Genomic DNA, 20187 nt, shown 5'->3' with positions numbered 1-20187 from the left:
GTGTTAACAATGCCGACTTTTGATGCACCCTAATAATTTACGTAAAAAATTATTCTAAGACTTATTAATGTTAAAGGCAATAAAGATAAAATGGATAGGTGGCTCTCTTCTGTCTACTTCAAAGTGCGTCCTGCATTCAGAAATTCCAGCGGAATTTACCAGTAATCAATCCATAGTCTAACGGATTTTTCAACAACTAAAATTAACTGGCGGTTAAATTGTGGTAAGGTTATATAGTATATACTATTATACACATGCATGCACAGTAAGTACTAGACAAATACAAATGAGATTGCTGTGAAAACTGTTGGACAAGATTGACGTGGCAATTTAAAACAATGCCTGCAGATCAGATTACTTATTCGGATAGATATTCTGATGCTGTTTATGAGTACAGGTAATATAATAATAAAGATTTGAACTTTTGTAAATGTGAAAAGGAATTACTGACCTAAGTATCAGAAGCTTAATTTAAAATTCATTTAAATAAATTAAATGTTAATTTAACATTTCAAAAGTCGGCATGTTCTTCACGTATATCTTTCTAATCGTTTAATGTGCTGTCCATAGCTTTGCACCGGAATGATCTTTTGTAGTTGTGTGTAGACAGAAGGAAATTCTTATTGGAGTTAATCACTGAAATAAATAAATTCCATTCCTGCCTAATGTATTCATTTCAATTTAGTCTTCTCTAGGACAAAAGAGTGGTTTGATTTTTATTAAGTTGTTTATTTTTTAGTTGAGATGATTTTTCGAGTTTCATGCAATGCAATCAAATTTTCCACGAGATACCTTTCTAAATGGGAATTAACCTTCTCCATCAGGTGGAAAGTAGCTACTATCTTCATACTCAAGCTTTGCCCTTCATGTTCGTGATTTCGGTGCTTTCATAAAGAGAACAGAGGTACTTCAGTCAAGAGTTGCTACCTAATTTTGGATCCGTATGGGTTCCGAAGAAGATTTACTCGGTACAAGTAACGAAGGCTTAGCAGTTGTTCCAATGGTCACTCATCCTGGAGCTTCTGGTAAGGATAGGGCCAGTCTGCGACTCACCAGGTCCCCATCTCTAAAGCAAACGGCACAACTAGCTCCCACCGGTAACCGCTTGCGGATCTTTACCCAAATCAAACATCTGAAAAATATCTAAAGAAATCTTAGATGTTTCTCAAGTTTCTATCCTAGGTGGAGAATACACTATTCTAACCTACTCACTTTACAAATGGAGAAACTGCCTTCGAAGATTACATTTCTTCCCATTATCCGGGCTCATATCGTTTATTTACAGATGGGTCCAAAATCAATAATAAAGTCGGAAGTGCTGTGTATGATCCGGTTCGGAACTATTTTACGACAATTAAATTAGAAGATGAGGCGTCCATCTATACAGCGGAGCTAATTGCTATTTTAACGGCTTTAAAATATATTTATTCGTTGTCGGAGAAAAAATATACCATTATTAGTGACAGCCAGAGTGCGTTGTGTAAATTATCACATATACACAACCAGTCTGCAGGAATGAATCACATTATCGCAGAGATTGTAGAAACTATTGCCATTTTTAAAGAGAAGGGAGTCTGCATTAATTTTTTGTGGGCAAGAGGTCATTGTGGTATAAAAGAGAATGAAATTGTTGATACACTTGCAAAGGAAGCCACCAATAGTGGGGAAATGGCTAATTATAAATTACCACACACCGATATCAAGCGTATAATTGCAAAAGCAGCACTACAAAAATGGCAGACAGATTACAATAATGGTGATAAAGGTAGATTCTATAAAACTATGGCAGATCAGTTACCTAGACAACCGTGGTTTAAGGGAACTGGCACTAATAAATGGGTTGTTACGACAATAAGCAGGCTGAGAGCGAACCACGCGGTGTGCGGATCGTATCTACACAGGATCAACAAAAGGTCCTCTCCTCTTTGCGTAGATTGCAATGAGGAGGAAGATTTCAAACATGTAATAATGATATGTCCACGTTATGTGGTAGAAAGGAAACGAATGTTTGACGATATATACAGGTATTTAGATGCACCATTTCGCTACGAAGACATTATATTCTCCACCAACAGTTATGTGCTTAAGTCGATAGCAGAGCTAGCAATGAAATATGAATGTATTTAGAAGCTATAGCCGAATTAGAATGAATGGAAGAAAATGCTTAGAGAAGGATTACGTGATTTTAATTTTGGTTAAGCGAGAAGGATGGCAGGAGCACAGAGTGCTGCTCCATCCATTAGCAGTAGTTTATGTAAATAGCGGTATATAGTAGAATGATGAATGTGTGAAGCGAATGTATTTGTAGGTAAGAACGGAGAGTAAGTGATATTCTAGTGATAAGCACCTAGACGATGCTGGCTGTATGGCGGAAGCCAATTCCAAAAAAAAACAACAAAAAACAAAAACAAACTGCTGAAATACTGCACTTAGTGAAAAATTAAAATAAACTATGAAAAAACTACCCTTCTTACTAAACGATGACCCATTATCGACAAGCAGTTAAACACAACACTTTGATCCCTCGGACTAATCACGTCAAGAACCTTTCTTAATTTTGGACAAAAATTTGACTTTTTCTACCCACAACCGGGACAAAATTAACTCCCATAAAATGACTACCAGAATACTTGTTCTAGTACTCTACTCAATACGAAAATGACTGCACAAACAAACTTCTTTCCTCAAAATGGTCATTAGACCAATGTTAGCCATTTTGCCTGGAGTGTGACCTGTTGTAGTAATATCAATTACTCTTGAAAATTCCTCAGATTTGCGATGATTCTCCACTCCTAGATCTCCACTAAAAATTTCCACGATCCCAGTACACTCTTCTATCCAAACCATCTACTAAATACAACCCTCCAGATTTTTTATCCTAAACTATTCTATCCTAGACGAAATGTCAACTATTCTTCCATTTATTACAGACAAACTAGCCTTTAAAATATCCTTCTTTAACATTCTACTATTAATTTTACAATAAACTGGAGGTGGGAATCTTCATCTAACATATAAATACAATAGTGATGTTCAATGTGTAGTGAATGGATCAGTGAAGGCAAGGATTCTTCTGGCTGTAGAATTAAGAATGTATGAGGAGAACTTCTCATTAGTTTTGCTGCAGTGGAATTAAAGATAACAAATACTTCCAGCTTTAGATGGAAGTGAATGAATTGGCACTTTCCAAAGAAATTTCAAAGTAGTCAACTACTAATTATTTAAGAAAGTTACAAATGCGAGAGTAGAAACATATTTTCCCTATAATTCGGACCTTACCTTGTAAATTATAAATTTAATTTAGAAAGTTGTCGTTCCGAATAACAACAGAACAAAGAACTATTCCCAATATAGATCTTATTCAAGAACCTTACTATTGTCGAACAGGAATTGAATACACAGAAGTCGTAAAAAAGAATTATGGATCTGCAAACTTTTGAAGCTACAATTTTAAAAACATTATTGGAAGAAGAGCGATAGAGATATGGAGTATAAATAAGTTTTTGCTAGGAACGCTAGTTGTATGAAAGTGCAGATAAAGAACAAAAATGAGAAAATATTGCAGCTTGTAGCGAAGACTTCGATAAAGGGAACCTCTATTATTAGTTTGGGCCAATTGAAATACGAGTATAACGAAGGAGTAAATAGAGAAGAATATGAGGAATCTTTCTTACCAATATAACAAAAATTCGAGAAGTAGTAACCCAATACCTGCCCTAGAGTCAAGCCATGTGACCCGAATGAAAGGTAATATATATATGGCTAGAAGCAGTTTAACGTAGTTACCGAGGACCGTAAGAAGAGGATGGAAATGCAATGGAATGAGGAGTCAGCATCAAAAGCGGTAGACTGTAGTAATGGCTAAGTATTTTGAGTTTGTCAGGTTTGTATGCTCTGCAGTTTTTTGTAGAATAATATTACTTTCTTTGCTTTTTCTTTAGCTTTTATGTTTTTATTTGGTTTCATTTAATAGTATTTCCTTTAATAATTATGTTTGGTTCCTCTTCCCCATTTTTTGTATTTATTTAGTGTTCAAACTAGACAATTAGAACTTGAAACATCCTAATTGAAGAGGATTTTGTATGTAAAAGGTGCATATGCCAAACGGTTGCTTTAAGTATAACAAATATAATTTTACATGTCGTTAAGTCCACGCCTTAATTAAATTAATGAACGATGACATGAATGAATACATTTAGGGTATTTTTAAGCTTTTTCTAAGGGTAACAATATAAGTTTTATTTTATTTTTTAATAAAAGAAGAACTCTGATAATGACTGTACTCTTTTCTTATTGCTTACAGTTTTTAAGTTTCACACTTTGCCATTTTATACTTCAATTTTTTAGCATTTAGAATTAATGTTTACTTTAAAATGCAATTACATTTTTTAAGGCACGTTATACTACCTCCAGAAATGGTCAAATATGTACCTAGGAATCACAGAATGACCGAAACGGAATGGAGAAATATAGGGATTCAACAGTCTACTGGATGGGTTCATTTTATGACTCATAACCCAGGTCGGTGATAATCTTATAACTAAAGAGTCAAGAAGTACGTACAATACTAAAATATTTCAATAAATTTTTTATTTTATTTTTTTCCAGAACCACACGTCATTTGTTTTCGAATGAAGAAAAATGAAGGCAGACAAGAAAATGGAAATTACATTTGATTTCTTTAAACATTTCTGTACATCCAGTTTTAAAGTTTTTAATATCGTTTAATTATATCAACATTATGTACATTTTTTTTTCCTTTCAGACAATATAAAAATAAATATATCCTTTTATATAAATAATTTAGTGAAAACAAGTTTTTGAAAGGAATGAATATCCACAGACAATTATTCTTGACGTATATATCAAGCAGTGGATTGATTATACACATTTCTACGAAGTTTTAAAATGACTTGTGTAGGAATGTTTTTTTATGTTTCAGAACTAGAGATTTTTTCTACATTTTCCTTTTTGCAAACAATTTCTTCTGTACTGTTGCAGGAATGATGAAGATCTTACCACTATTATATTGCATACTCGCAATTTTATTGCACCTCAAATTTTAATCGTAACATCTAAAAGTTAAAAAATATCTTTGTACATTTAATATACACATTATCTATGTACAAGTGATCCGGACCAATAACAAATGCAAAATTCTTCATGACAAATAAAATATTACATCTACTAAAACTTCAACTTCCATTGTGGAATGCACTTAAGTAATCGCATGTTATCAGATTTGCTACGAAATAAGAAACCAAAAGTTTTCTTTAATGTGCATTGGTTATGCAATTAAAAATAACCCAAAAAGTAAGCATAGTGCACAATTCAGGAAGTTATGTTTCATTGTAATATTTATATGTAGATAATAAATAAAGCAAGTTGGCGTAATCAAGATAAATTGGTTTTATTTACCCGTACATTTATTTGTGGCAGTGTACTCTATTATTTTATTTTTTCATTGTTTCATTGATCAAAAAGGGTCGGAAAAATTCAGTTGGGAAGCATCTATTTTAAATAACTTACTCTGCTAAAATAAATATGTTAGTATTATTTAAAAGATTTCAAAAGTTTTTAATATTACATAAATAAATAATTACTGTAACAAAAATGTCCCACGGTTATCAAAAATTTGTAAAAGAAATGAGAACTGCATGAATATGTTTCATAAAATTCTTAAGCTCAACACAATGGAAAAAAAATGGCACTAACATTTAAAAAAGTGTTAACCTAAAATGATCTCACTTTTGGATTGTTATTAACTAAAAAAGCTCGTACAAATATCTAATCAGTCTTCGTGGGAGGGCTATCATAAAACAGGACCACGTGGTACTTTACATTTTTTTTTAAACTTCCAAGAATTTTCCTTTTTTGTAATTTTAAAAGAGGAACTGGTTAAAAGAGCGAACTGAGTAAACATTAATTATTTTAGACACGTTCTTCACATATTTTTAACCGCTGTGAGTGGTTGGTGGTGGTAAAAATGATTAAAACAGTTTTTTTTTTTTTTTTTTTTTTTTTTTTTATAATATTAAAAGAAGGTAATCGACTAATTTGCAAAAATTTGGCTGATAGTTTGGTAAAGTGATCCTTAATTATTGCCCTTCAATGCCAGAATTTTTCAATTGTATAAATGCATTTATGCATCAAAGGTTTAGAGGCTGCTTTTGCGCAGGTGGATTTCGAGGAGATTGCGCCATCTGATACTTTAGTCCCTCAATAAACTTAAGCGATCCTTAAACACCTTGCTTTACTCAGGAAATATTTTGGTAAAAATAATAAACCCATCAAAGAATATATCAGAATAGAAACATACTAAAAACTTGGACGAAAGGTTTTTTATTTCCTTTCTTGTTCATGTACATGAATTCTCCCTCAAAAAAACAATTTTTGTTAAGATAATAGAATTCAAATAGGGACATCCCGCCTTCTCAACCTAACAGGATAGAAAAGAATATGTGTATACATAATAATATGATTCACATAATTTAGTGAATTTAACTTAATTTAATTTAATTAACTAAGTCAAAGCTTAGATAATTACAACCAACGCGGGTCCATTAACTTGGAAGTATTCATTACCCTAATTAATGTATTTTTCACATAACACTAAAGTAGTAAGCTATAGTGAAAACAGACTACACTAGATTTAGAACTAGTTTCAGTCTAGTACGGCCTTAAAATATGAAGAAGTTTACAATATCCTCGAATTTGTTATATTTCGCGTGATTTCCTAGATGTACTTAAGGAGCCTTTAACGTGTTTTTTTTTAAATGAATATGGTAAAGTTATGGTACGAAGTAAAGTAAAAATAAACTTACATCTTTCTGAAGAACACTGATTTTTTTCTGAAATGATTTTAAAAATTAATTACTATGTGTCTGGCTTTTTTTTTTTTCCTAAAGATTGTTATTTATTTTGGACAATGGCTAGTTTAATTTCGTGCACTATACTTAATTAGGGAATCCGTAGCTGCTGTTTAAAACGAAGGAGAATTCGCGATTTCGTGTACTAATCTGTTTTTAGATATAAAATGTGCTATCACATATAATACAAATGTCAAATGCGCAAACGCTATCATGTAGCACCTCCTCCTCCTTTTCTAACAGGGCACGATTGATGATGAACTGCTTTACTAGGCCCCGAGATATTGTTTCCTACCATTCCAGATTGGTAAGACACTGCACTTGCATGGCCTGACCTGGCTGAGGTCATTGATACACCATCAATCCATTGATCTGCGCTAGGATCGTAAATCTCTACTGTCGGAACAAATTCTTGCCCATCGTATCCTCCTGAAATTTTTTTAAATCATATTACTTTAAAAAAAAACAATCTATAATTCAATACGCAGTTTCACAGATGGACAAAATGAGAAAAACATTCGTTAAGAATGATGTTATCTGTTAGGTTGATTCCTCTAAGTTTCCTTTTTTTAGAAATGTTATTTTAGGGCATTGAACTGCACTATCTGGTTACTTTTTTCTCACTATTACTATGAGCGATAGAAAATCCAAATTAGCAGGCAATCAGCTAATAAATACTTTTAATTACATAATAAATTTAATAATTACATAATAAGACAGTTTAATTAATTCAAAATTCAATCATTCTAACAATTTTTGAACAATTAGTAAAATATACAAACCTAGTGCATATATTTTGTTGTCAATGACAGAAACGGATAAAGCAGAACGAGCTTTCGAGAGTGGAGCCATAAACTGCCAAATTTGCTTTTCTGTATCGTATCGTTCAACTGTTTCAAGTTGTCTAGTGCCATCGTATCCTCCAACTACATAAATGTATTGCCCAATAGATGCAACTCCTGCAGAAAAGTTACAATTTATTTCTTATCTTGAATGTTAATAACAGAATAATAGAGAATATAAGAAGACAATTTACCTGCTCCACTTCTTGGTACAGCCATGTCTGGGATGTCCCACCAAGTGTCTGTTTCCGGATGATAACATTCAACGGATTTCAACCTTATTTCACCATCAAAGCCTCCAACAGCATATAGTAGTCTGTTAACTACAGCGACTCCGACTCCTGAAAATTACGATTTATGGAAACATAAGAAAAAGTGCACTTTCGAACATCTTCAATTGCAAAATAACAAGAAAATTGATGTGAATCATATGTGAAGCTTAAAAAAAACAAAAATGATGCTAATAATCTCGAATTAGTTTTCTGGTCAGAGTAGTTAAACGAATTTAACTTCTTTTGTTACTAATCTCAACTTCTGCTAAAGAATATCAATACTTTTATTATCTAACTGAAGGATAAGTTTATTTAAATAGAGAGATTAAGTTTAGCCAAATATAGGCAGCTTCTAGCAAAGGAGGCAGAAGGAAAGATTGGCCCAAGTCTCTGGAGCCATTATGCGAATTCCCAGCATTTGCTCCACAACTCCACTTCAGGACGAGATTATCTGCAGAAGCATCCGAATTTTCTAAATACAATACACCACAAAAAGAAAAATATGATGCCTCGGTTGCACGACATAAAAGATAATAGAGATATGCATCGTATCGACATATCGGGCTGCAAAAACTCGTGTTGCTGAGTCGAATTACATAAATCTCTTTTTCAAAACACAGTAAGTAAACATTTCAATTTTATTTTTCAACTTATTTTATTTCAAAATATTTTAATTTGTACGTTGTTTTTCCCCCTACCAAAACTTACCTAATCTTTTTTGATTCATAGGTTTAACATTGTACCAACGATCTTCTTCAGGATTATATCTGAAAAGAAAATTTTACTAATTAATAGTTTCTTAGAATAATTTTTTTTAATTATGAAATTTTATTTTACGTTTAATGTTTTTAATTTTATCGTCTTTGAAGAGTGACTCAGACAAACTCTTTAAGCCTCCAGGACCCGTTTCTTTTGGGTTTACTTCGGAATATACATAGCTTTAAAAAATTATTTATTCCTCCATATGAAACGAAAGTTAAAGTTAAGCAAAGCTAAAATTAATTCTCTAAGAATAATAACTACAGCAATAATGGTAGTGGTAATGGTAATAATAATAATAATAATAATAATAATAATAATAATAATTTTGGGCGCTAATAATCTTGGCTATGATGCGCCAAAATTAAAAAGTAAATAAATAAATAAATATTGGTAAAGGCAGGTCATCTTGTTTTTTTCAGCCCGGCAACTGCCTATCAATGCGTAAAAAATTTTAAAAAAGTAATTAATATACTTGTCCAAATTCGAACTCCACTACTGTTACAATTTTTTGTTGTTTACTATTTTGTTGTTCTTCAAATTTGATTTTCTTAATTAACATTTTAGATATTTATAAATAATTGTGTATATTTTTACAAGAAAAGTGCCAAATATGACCAATCACTTCCATTCAAAACATTAACATCCATTCCTGATAATACGAAATTTCAACCTTATTTCACTCAGTCTTTAACAGACGGCAAAAAAGTGATATGTTCGGTAGATTATTAAAATTCATACTAGGAATAACCATCCAACCGTAGTTGGAAGCGCTTTCATAATCCAACTCATCTGGTCCTTATTGAGCTTATCACTTAAATAGTGGCGGCCCCCGAAGTCAAATATTAATTCCCTAATCACCGTGTATCGAAAACAATCACCAATTTTGTGTTTTAAATTATTCCAAAATTTCTCCAGGACACGCGTCTGTATGCTGTGAAAGAGGACCCTCATATATTAATATTTTCCAAACCCATCATAGTACCTTAATTTGTATTTTGCAATATTTTTATTGTATTTACTTCTTCTGCCCAATAAATATTTTTCCTTAATATTTCCATGGCAACCAGTATAGGAAGCCTGACGTCTTATATGTTAAACACTTCAATTAAGTACTTGTAGTGAAGTATAACTGTATGCAAAACAATGGGTAGAAAGTCCGTTCACCATAAATGAAAAGCGACGCGGAGTAAACACTGGCAGAGTAAACAATTTTTTGATGAAAAACCGAAAAAAACTGTTCCAACTCATTATAACAGGCACCTTCCCAGATTAGAGCTCCATAGCAAACTTCAGATCTACTAACGGCATTAAATAGTTTAAGTTTTGCAAAAAAGATACATCAGGATTCCTAACAAACCTATTCCATAATATGTTAAGGCTTAACTTTGCCTTAGAAACTTTTGAGTCAATCTTCTTTTGCATACATTACTTGATAGTAAGTTTTATTCCGAGATAGTTGTACAGGTACACATACATTCTAAATTTCCTCACCATTAAAAAACATTTTTCATTTTTAAACTGTCTACTTCCAATCTTAAAAATGATCATCTTGGATTTATCCATATTAACCTTAAGATTCCAAATCTGAACATATTTACAAAAAGAGTTTATCATAATTTGCATGGATTGGGGTTCGGAGGAGAGAAGCACCAGATCGTCTGCATAGGCTAATAACTTTATTCTTTTTGAAGCGATTAGCACAAATAATCCTCTAAATAATTAATATAAAATGCAAAGAAGAGCGGATTTAACAGGCAGCCTTGCTTTACTCCCAAGCTCGGCGCTTCTTCCCTCCTTACACCACACACTTGCAACAGTATCTGACAACAAATTACTCACAGACGCAATCAAAAGTTGTCTTCAAATTAAAGTAATTAATAATAATAAAGAAACAAATAAAAAACAAAGAAAGCTATAAATTCGCATTAGTCTCACAAAATAATTTTGTAAAATGAGATTTGCTAGCAAACAAAACTAAGGAAAATACCTCAAAGTAATAAAATTTTGTTATAAGGCTATCTATCAAAGTTAGAAAAAAAAACCATACTTTTCGACGGTATTGTAGTACTCAGCGGCTGCGGACCCTCCTACTGCATAAATCATTCCGTCTACAATTCCAACACCTACTCTATTCCTAAGAACGGACATCGGACTGCACGGCCTCCATACATTTCTTGCGGGGTCGTACCTGCAATATGAATTTGGCTCTATGTTTAAAGAAAAATAGCAAATTAGACAAAGCAATTGAAACATAACTGTTATTTTGAAAAGGTTATTTATCCACTAAAAACTGATTTTTTTACAAACCTGTCGACCCAGTCCGAATCATAACTACAACCAGGAGAATTGTTCCTACCCCCAACTGCGTAGAAGACACCCTAAAAATATATGATCAAACACTTACATTATTTGATTTAAATAAGAAAAATTATGTAATATGGGTGTACAAAATTAAAAATGTATAAAACAATTCATTAGAATAGGTAGGTCGGTCTCAAAGACCTACGCCACCGCGACCCTATGGATCTATTGTGACTAAAAAAAATCATTAAAAAGTATTAATAAATAAATTTTAACTAGTGAAATGATAACAACAAAGCCGTCAGGTGTGGAACATCCTAATGGCCCTTGTTCTCCACCAACAAATCTAACACTGTAAGTTATTTAATAAAATTCGGAGGTCTCGATGCTCTCTCTAACATTTACACAACCACAAATTTAACTATCAACTATATACCTTAAGGAATGCTCCACCCAGACCTGATCTTGGTATTGAAAGAGTAGCCAAAGTTGTCCACCGACCTGTGTCTACATTAAAAGATTCGACCGTATCTAGCGATTGCCTATAATAACCGCCTGCTACATAGATAACCCTGGGAGTGTTTGGAGTCCTTTCTTTAACGCTGGGCTTCTTATGTAGAGTTAGATCCTGCAAAAAATTTTTTACATTTTTTCCCACACAGATTTTTGACAACTTTCAGAAAAATAAATCATATTTGGCTAGCTTAGCTTAGAAAACAAAATGTTTGTCCAATTTTCTGCGATACTAAAATGGAAAATCAAAATGCATGGTAGATTTTAGCAAAAATCTCTCTTTACTAATCAATTACAGGATAAAGCAAAAGTTTGTGCATTTTGAAAAGTTTGATCTTTCATCAATTTCTGGTTTGTTTAACAAAAAAATTTTTTCAGAAGTCCGTTCTATTGTACTTTCAGTTATTGCATGCATCCATTTTATAAAAAGACTCACACGACCAAAAAAAAAAATTGTAATACCTAGAAAATAGACGATTTGAGTCACAACTTTAAAAAAAAAATGCAGGGTAACAATACGAGGGTCGTTTGAAAAGTCCGTGCAAAGTCAGAGAGATAGCACCTCTGGCGCGTATCGAGGTTATGTTTAGTTAGTAGCATCTCTTGGAAGAACACACACCAAGTTTCAGCCAGATCGGTCTATTTCTTTGTGTTTGGCATTCGTTTGAATCAAGGAAGTCGAGTGATTTTCAAAAAATGGACGAAAAAGAATTTCGTGTGTTGATTAAACACTACTTTATGAAAGGCAAAACGCCTCAGGAGACTAAAGAGAAGCTTGATAAACATTATGGTGACTCTGCACCTTCGATTAGAACAGTTTATAAGTGGTTTCAAAATTTTCGGAGTGGCCATATGGGCACAAGTGACGCTGAACGTTCTGGACGCCCTGTTGAGGTTACTACTCCAGAAATCATTGATAAAATCCATGATATGGTGATGGATGACAGAAGAGTGAAGGTGCGTGAGATTGCTAGTGCTGTGGGCATCTCGAATGAACGGGTACATAATATTTTGCATCAACATTTGGACATGACAAAGCTATCCGCAAGATTGGTGCCGCGATCGCTCACGCTTGACCAAAAACGAAATCGTGTGAAGTGTTGCAAGGACGGTTTGCAGCTGTTCCAGAAGAATCCGCAGGATTTTAAGCGTCGTTTCGTCACTGTGGATGAAACATGGATACATTACTACACTCCTGAGACCAAAGAACAATCTAAACAATGGGTTACCAAGGGGAAATCTGCGCCAAAAAAGGCGAAGACCGTTCCTTCGGCCGGAAAGATTATGGCGACTGTCTTTTGGGATTCGCAAGGAATAATCCTCATCGACTATCTGGAAAAGGGTAAAACTATTACAGGTGCATATTATTCATCGTTATTGGACCGTTTGAAAACCGAGCTGCAAGAAAAACGCCCACGATTGGCCCACACAAAAGTCCTTTTCCATCACGACAACGCACCAGCTCACACCTCAGCAGTTGTGGTCGCAAAATTAATGGAAATAGGGTTCCAACTCGTTTCACATCCCCCCTATTCTCCAGACTTGGCTCCCTCGGACTATTATTTGTTCCCCAATATGAAGAAATGGCTGGCGGGAAAAATATTTTATTCAAACGAGGAGGTGATTGCAGAAACGAATGGCTATTTTTCAGACTTGGACAAATCCTATTATTCGGAAGGGATCAACAAACTAGAGCAGCGTTGGACGAAGTGTATAAGCCTAAAAGGAGACTATGTTGATAAATAAAAAAGGTTTACCCCAAAAAATTAAGTAGTTTTTATTTTTGCACGGACTTTTCAAACGACTCTCGTATGTCCATCACCAGACAACGTGCTATAATAAGCTCCTGGAAAAAGAAAATGTAAGAGCCAGAATCCGGATTCGAGCCCGGGATCTTCGGGGGAACTCCATTAAAAATGACAGTTAAAGAGTCTAGAAACTAGTTGCTACAAGCAACATCCCAGAAGATATCTGTTATTAAACTGATCATTTTCTAAAGGCGCGTATCAACACCAGAAATATTAGTTGAATTAGCTATAATCGCTGATGTAGTTCTCAGAACTGTCGAAGAATTCCACAGTAACTTATGCCTCTGCAAGTCACACATTCGTTCAATCCTTCTACAAAACGAGTAATTTTAATTTCGCCAAAAAAATTATTTTTTTCGATGAAGACAGGATTTATAACGACATTCCAAATTAACAGAAACAATGGATTATATGAATCAGCCTACCATTCCCTTAAAAAGACATTGAGAAAAAAGTGCGCAGAGTGGATGTTAAAACTACATTCATCAGGTGAATGACAGCGAGTCATTCATCTTGAACAAGTTCTGCTACCATCTTTATTCTGCCCAGCTAAAAGCGTTAATTCCTTTTTGGCTAAAAATATTCTTCATCGATTAACCGAAAAAGCGACACCATCCATGAGACACAACTCAAAGTCGTCAAATGTTTTCGGTAGTTTAAAAAATATGAATTTTGATACCTGCAGCCTCTGGTATTGGGTCTAAGGCCTATATAGATATAAAAATAAATAAATTCGAAGGGGGAAAAACTGGACGTTGGGAGTGTTTGCTGTTGATATCGAAAGGGCCTCGAACTTTGGCTCACGAATGGTTACTCAATTAAAAAATGAGGTCCTGTATAGGTAATTATAAAACTTGAAAAACAAATTATTTTTGAAGTGTATGGTGAAAAACGCTCAAAATTTTGTTAAATCCGGTTATTCAAGAAATAATAAGAATATATTAGATACCTAAAAATAGGCAAATATATTTTTTATAAATTCGAAACAGATAAATAAAAAATGAATTGAAAAAAAATTTTTCAATAAAATGAAAATATTTTGATTATTGCCAAATAAACAAATTCTATTTATATACTAATATTTATCACATTTAAACTAATTTGCTTGCTTTATACTTAATAATTACAAATAATATTAATAAAATAATGATATAACCTTAAATATCTGAGCAAGATATTCCCTACATGCAGGTATTTTACTTATGACTTCACAGTTTTTCATCTGTTCATTAAGGAACTTAGGTGTCAGGAATTGACATCTTACTGCTGAAAGGACACAATGCATTTTCGGCCGCCTTTCTTCTTCTTCGTATCTATAAAGTAATGGAATACATTAAATAAAAAAAACCTATAATCTATATACATGCTGATGTAATATACAGGATGAAGTTTTTGCGGAAACTAGTTATTATCTGTGTGTAAAGTATTTCTCTGTATCTCAGAATTACTATCATTTCCAATATGCAAATTTAATCGTTAATCTTATCCATCATAGAACGCACGTCCAGTAAATGCAATATGAGAAGAAACATAACCAACCAAACTCCAAACTGATGGAGTTTAAAACTACTTTGATATTAATATTTCCGACATTAATAGTATTATCGGAATAAGGCAGCTGGAGAAAAGTATATTTCGCAGAAGAAACAAAGTAAAAATCTGAATTTTAAACCTAACGTATGGTTGAACAGTGAAGTAAAAAAAGCTTACGAAGATAAGCAAAAAGTAATACATTTCTACATTCCCAGTTCAAATTAATTAAAACCAAGCCCAAGAGTGATTCGAACCTAGTAATATGCAATTTCCCAAGTATCTTTTGTGTGATTTTTTTTTTTTTTTCTTTTTTACACAAAATCAAATCATGAAAGCATACTTGACCCATCTTAATACCGCATTGTACACTTCGGTTTCTTCTTTAACATTCAGTTCATCTCTCCTAATTAATTCTATTAACTGCTTAGGTGAGAGCTGCAAGAATTCTTCTTCTTGACACACCTAAGAACGATAAGAAAATTTTAGTAGGAATTTGGGTTAATACTTTTACTTTAGTAAAATATTTCTCCGATATAATTTTTTCGGTGCTTATACTGGCACAAACAAGTAAGAACAAGAAAGGTAATCATGATGTAATGTGGCAGATGGACAATCTAAATTTAAACTTCCAAATATTTTTTTAATATTCATAATTGTTACTGAAAACCCTATAGAAAAAATCCTTGCTAATTTAATACAGATTTTCTTAAACATTTTTTAACAAATTGCTAACGCTTCTTCAAAAAAAATATGCCCATACCTGGGCAAAATGTTGCATGATGTACTCATTTGATTTGGCTAAAAGTTCTCTACAACCATGTTGTTCAGCAAAAGATGCGATTCCAATAGCATTAACTGGTGAAAGCTGTCTTTGAAGAAACATGCAACATGCTTTAATCGCATCAGCTATCTGCAAACATACACTAAATTAGTTTAAAATTAACATAAAAATATCTTAACAAAAAATATAAAAGTCAACTTTAGGATTCTCTAATTCTTCATTCATTTTTTGATTAATTGAAACCTTCCATAACAAACTGATTTATTTAATAGAAAATTAAAGAAACATTTTTAATTTTACAATAAAGAATCTCAAAATAAATACATAAATCTTTTTTAATGCAAATATTATTCATTTACAGTATTACATCAACTAAATAAATTAGATATGAAGTGCTACAATTATACATACAACTGCAAGAAGCTATTTACCTGAAACATAGCTGCAGCAGGCAAAAGTTGACATACGGCAAGTTCTGTAATGTGTATATCGCCTGTATAAATAAAACTTAGAAGCCTAGACATGACCGTTGGACATACACCATGTAATGTTACTGTTGGACTATGACTTTCTCGTAAACCTCCAGTAAACATAGCCTAATAAATTAACATTATCACAATATGTTTACACATGACCTATAATTATTATTACATAAATATGATTATGATGAAATCATGAATGAGAAGAAAGGCTGCAAAGCAAAAAGCGATGACGCTCAAAATTGTCTGCACCTAGGTGATTAGGTCTGGCAAATCATACAAATTTGACCACAGCTTTGCTATGTATGATTCCGAACAATCATTCTTCGACTGCCAGAAAATATTATTGACCCTAACACAAAACTGAGGTATAAAGTACAAATAAATATCCATATTTAACCGTATCTTAGGCAGATCCTCAATCATTTGAAAATTCTATCGCTTTTCTGCGCCCAGCGAACTGGATAATAGGTACACCATATCTACTACATCCAGCCTTTCGCACAACTTAAAAATGCAAGGAGAGATTAGCCTAATATAGAGGTAGAGAGAAAAAAAATTCTAAATATAAGTACCTTGAAGTATGGGCTCGCTGCTGCTAAAACAACTTTGTGGGCTTCCATTCTCTCTGAACCAACCACTAGAGTAACATCAGTCAACATTTGGTGACATCTCATCATTGACAACGACTGTAAAATATGATAATTTTAAAAGTTAATAATTAATTTTTGAAATATTTTTTAGACTATTTTTTATTTCAATTAAAACATTTTTACAATTCTAATTGAAATTGTTTAGAAAATTTAGTTGCCTATAGGCAATTTTATGATTAGGTAAGTGATATGGACGTCCTCTCGTTAGTCTGATAATTAATTCATTCCCGTGATTTAGGATATCCGTTAAGGATAGGTGTTCACTCAGTACCATGGGAAAAAGTGGTTACAGGTGGTAGTAAAATCTAGAACTAATAGCGTTCAAGACTGTATGCTACTGTACAGGCTGGATGTACTATTTTGCCAAATTTGTTCTTTTTTTTTTGTAGTGCGGTGGTTACTTTTATCATTTCGCATGAAAATCGTTATACGGACGACCGGTCCCTTCGCCTGATAAATCTTCTGGTTTGATCATTAAGTTGCCATTCAAGATAAAACAGGCCTATTAAAGTCTGAAATCTGATATTATCTCAGGTGTTACTGAAAGAGTTCAAGAATAGATGGAACGCCTGGAACCACGGACTACTTTGTGACTAGTAGTGCTTTTAGTGAATGGACGGGCGACTATTCGAGTATTGTCCATGGATTCAGATTTGCCTATTGTATTTCGGATGACTTTTAAGAGATTGGTTTTTCTTTGGGAAAATAGAAGATTAAATTTTTCGTTGGTCCTCAAAATTGCTCTTGGAATCTCCAGAAATGTCTTTCAAAAAATACCCTTCAAGCCCAGAAAGCAGGCCTTAAGGGTATTTGGTTGAAGAAGTTGATCTAATTACTCATCAAATTCCCTGATATCTTTCTCTGTTTGCATATGTTCTTATTCTCAGTTGTAAAGGTTAAAGTTAGTTCGGGTCATCACTTTAGAGAATTTACAATAATTATTAATTATTGTATTATTAAAGTATTAAGGAATTGTAAATGCACATTACAAAATATGATTCTTGTTTTCAATTTTGCAATTATGTTATAAGAGTTTAATCTGTAATTAATTTTAGAAGAAATTAATTATGAAATTCATTTTCATGTTAGCAGTTGCAGAACATGTAATTAGAACAATTTTATACAATACAAAATTATGTCAAAGAATATTTGACGATTGACCTAATAAAATTAACATTTGATGACGCATCTCAATCAATTCTAATTGTTATGATTTTTTTTTTTAATGTTAATTTTTAGCAAACCTCATTCTCAGACATTTGGCACTTTTATTCAAAAAAATTGGAAACTTGTCTTTCCGTCATTACATTCACTTATTGTTAATCTTCCATTGTCTATCTATCTATCTATATTTATACGTCATTTAAAGTGGGACTTTTAAATTTAAATTTAGCTGTTAAATTTATACTTTCATGTTTTGCTCTACATTGATTGCTAATGGTCATTTTCCCATTACTTATTAAAGGTCATGTTCCCCAGAAAAAGCTTGGTCACTTAAATAAAATATTTTATTTATTGCCATTTGTTTTTTTATTTTTTAGATTGTTTTCCATGGAAGTCATTCAATAGGTACGGCTTTCAATTTTCTGTTGATGCAAAAGGACATTAATGATAAATTACTTAATTCTAATATTCTTTTTAGATTATTTACAATAAATTGTTTGATCCTAAATAAGAGTTACAAAATTAAAATCTGACGATCACCTCGAAATAAGTAATTAAGTAACTGTGAATTTATCACGTTTGAGAATACTTTCATCAAATAAATAATAATACATAATTTAAACATTAATTATAATTTCATTTTTAAATACTTCGATATTTTATATCGATCCAATTTAACTTCTACATATGAGCAGCTGATTCTAAGTAATTCAAAATTACATGAAAAATTGAAAAAATCTTTTTCAGGCAAATGTCTAAGCAGGTTTTACATTTCCTATAATTGGAGTTTTTATTTATTGCTTACAGATTCAGTCAGTTTTAACATACCTGTTTTTGTATTAAGTAACTAGGTATTTAATTGTTGTAAATTAGGAGTAACTACAAATCACAGTGTCATTGTTTACCTCCTTTCCATGCACTTTCAAGAGTGCAAACATTGAAATATCATATAGTAAGATAATAAAAACGATTAAAATTTTGGCTGACTCATTCAGAATTACCTTGTAATCATCAAGGTTGCCGTTAAAAATTATTCAAATTAAATTAAGGAATTTTAATAAATTATTCAGAATTTTAGTTTAAAAAGCACAATTCTAAACTTTTTCGTTTAGAACAAACGTTTTTCTTAAATACAAAAAATAACGAAAAAATCTTGTATCAAGGGTGCAACACTTCATTTAAAGGGGCTTAATTTCTTTGTACGCACCTTCAGCACATTTTCTTTATAGCTTTCCATTCGGAATGTCATATCAGATGTATCAACAGTTTTGTCCAACCCTTCAAACTCTTCACGGACTTTATCACACTCTTCCAAGTGATTTAAGTTCGCCTCCATGTAGGTGATGGATGGGGAACCAGAGCAAATGCTACGATACCATGTTATACACACTTCCAAGTACATTTGTTAAATATGCGATAGATAAGTACGCCATACTACTGGAAAAATACAAATCTTAAGACTTCATATCACGAAAACTCCACTAAAAAAACAATTATAACCACCACTGAAACCTTACTTCCATTGCTAACATAATTTAAACCTTTCCAAAAACGTCATTCTAATCTTATTTCGTCACGCTGATCGTGAGGTTGATAAGTCCTTTAGAAAAAAAAAACATTTATTTAATTAACTAATTTTTAAAGAGTTTTTGATGATAATGTTTTATGTAAAATAAATCGAGAAATTTATGGAACTATTTTTATTAATTTTATGCTGAATATGTATGAATACCCCTGAAGTATTTGGACAGTAGTCTCAGCAAAAACACACGCTATGTTCATAACATAGAATGATTAAAGCAAGCCATTATCTTGTTTTTTTTGCTTAGGTGTTGAATTAAAACTCCCAAATGACCCTTAGCTGCATTTATGCATATTTCGATGTTATGGTTTTTCGTAGAAAGTGATACTCTGGGACCAATCAGGCCCCTACGCATTGCTGAAGTCTGGCGCTTGATTTTGATGACTCAAAAGATTAAAGAATTTCTATTATCGCCCGTTATAAGGCGCAATACGACCCCATTTAAAAGTACCTACAAAGGGCCGCAAGCGACTACAAATTCAGTCTTGAATCCTTTGTTATCTAGGTAAATGGCACCTCTTAGCAGGCCCGCCGGTAACTTGTCGCGGGTCTCGATCTAACTCGATAGCCTGAGAAGCATCTCCCTCCATAAGGTGTCCCACAATGGCAGAGACAAAAGATTGTTACA

At 32.7% G+C, this 20187-nt stretch overlaps 2 protein-coding genes across 2 annotated transcripts; one reads left to right on the top strand and one right to left on the bottom strand.

Annotated features, from left to right (window-relative positions):
- The first annotated feature begins 226 nt into the window (after positions 1-226).
- On the top strand, positions 227-4746 carry LOC141450506 (cyclin-dependent kinases regulatory subunit-like). The gene is made up of 3 exons (XM_074121011.1): positions 227-397; positions 4394-4521; positions 4609-4746. The coding sequence occupies exons 1-3, from the start codon at positions 339-341 to the stop codon at positions 4674-4676; spliced, it is 255 nt and encodes an 84-aa protein (XP_073977112.1). The 5' UTR covers positions 227-338; the 3' UTR covers positions 4677-4746.
- Keap1 (kelch like ECH associated protein 1) lies at positions 4574-19503 on the bottom strand. Its single transcript, XM_074121001.1, has 13 exons — positions 19185-19503; positions 16736-16849; positions 16113-16277; positions 15661-15810; positions 15241-15362; positions 14524-14680; positions 11483-11674; positions 11053-11123; positions 10793-10933; positions 8692-8750; positions 7906-8052; positions 7652-7828; positions 4574-7298 (listed from the first exon to the last, which is right to left on the bottom strand). Exons 1-13 carry the CDS (start codon positions 19377-19379, stop codon positions 7081-7083), a joined length of 1908 nt encoding a protein of 635 aa, XP_073977102.1. The 5' UTR covers positions 19380-19503; the 3' UTR covers positions 4574-7080.
- Positions 19504-20187: the final 684 nt, after the last annotated feature.

Source organism: Rhodnius prolixus, unplaced genomic scaffold, assembly GCF_049639745.1.
Source record: "Rhodnius prolixus isolate KJV_2025 unplaced genomic scaffold, Rpr scaffold_2, whole genome shotgun sequence".
NCBI lineage: Eukaryota > Metazoa > Arthropoda > Insecta > Hemiptera > Reduviidae > Rhodnius > Rhodnius prolixus.
Note: the sequence above shows the minus strand (reverse complement) of the source record. Positions and strands in the feature narration are given on the sequence as shown.

Excerpts from the sequence above, each read along its gene's own strand:
- LOC141450506 (XM_074121011.1), top strand. The coding sequence starts at position 339 with ATGCCTGCAGATCAGATTACTTATTCGGATAGATATTCTGATGCTGTT. Across the intron at positions 398-4,393 it reads GATGCTGTTTATGAGTACAG|GCACGTTATACTACCTCCAG; the intron begins GTAATATAATAA and ends ACATTTTTTAAG. Across the intron at positions 4,522-4,608 it reads TTTTATGACTCATAACCCAG|AACCACACGTCATTTGTTTT; the intron begins GTCGGTGATAAT and ends ATTTTTTTCCAG.
- Keap1 (XM_074121001.1), bottom strand. The coding sequence starts at position 19,379 with ATGTACTTGGAAGTGTGTATAACATGGTATCGTAGCATTTGCTCTGGT. Across the intron at positions 11,675-14,523 it reads ATCTTGCTCAGATATTTAAG|GATCTAACTCTACATAAGAA; the intron begins GTTATATCATTA and ends AATTTTTTGCAG. Across the intron at positions 8,053-8,691 it reads TATGAATCAAAAAAGATTAG|GAGTCGGAGTCGCTGTAGTT; the intron begins GTAAGTTTTGGT and ends CGTAATTTTCAG.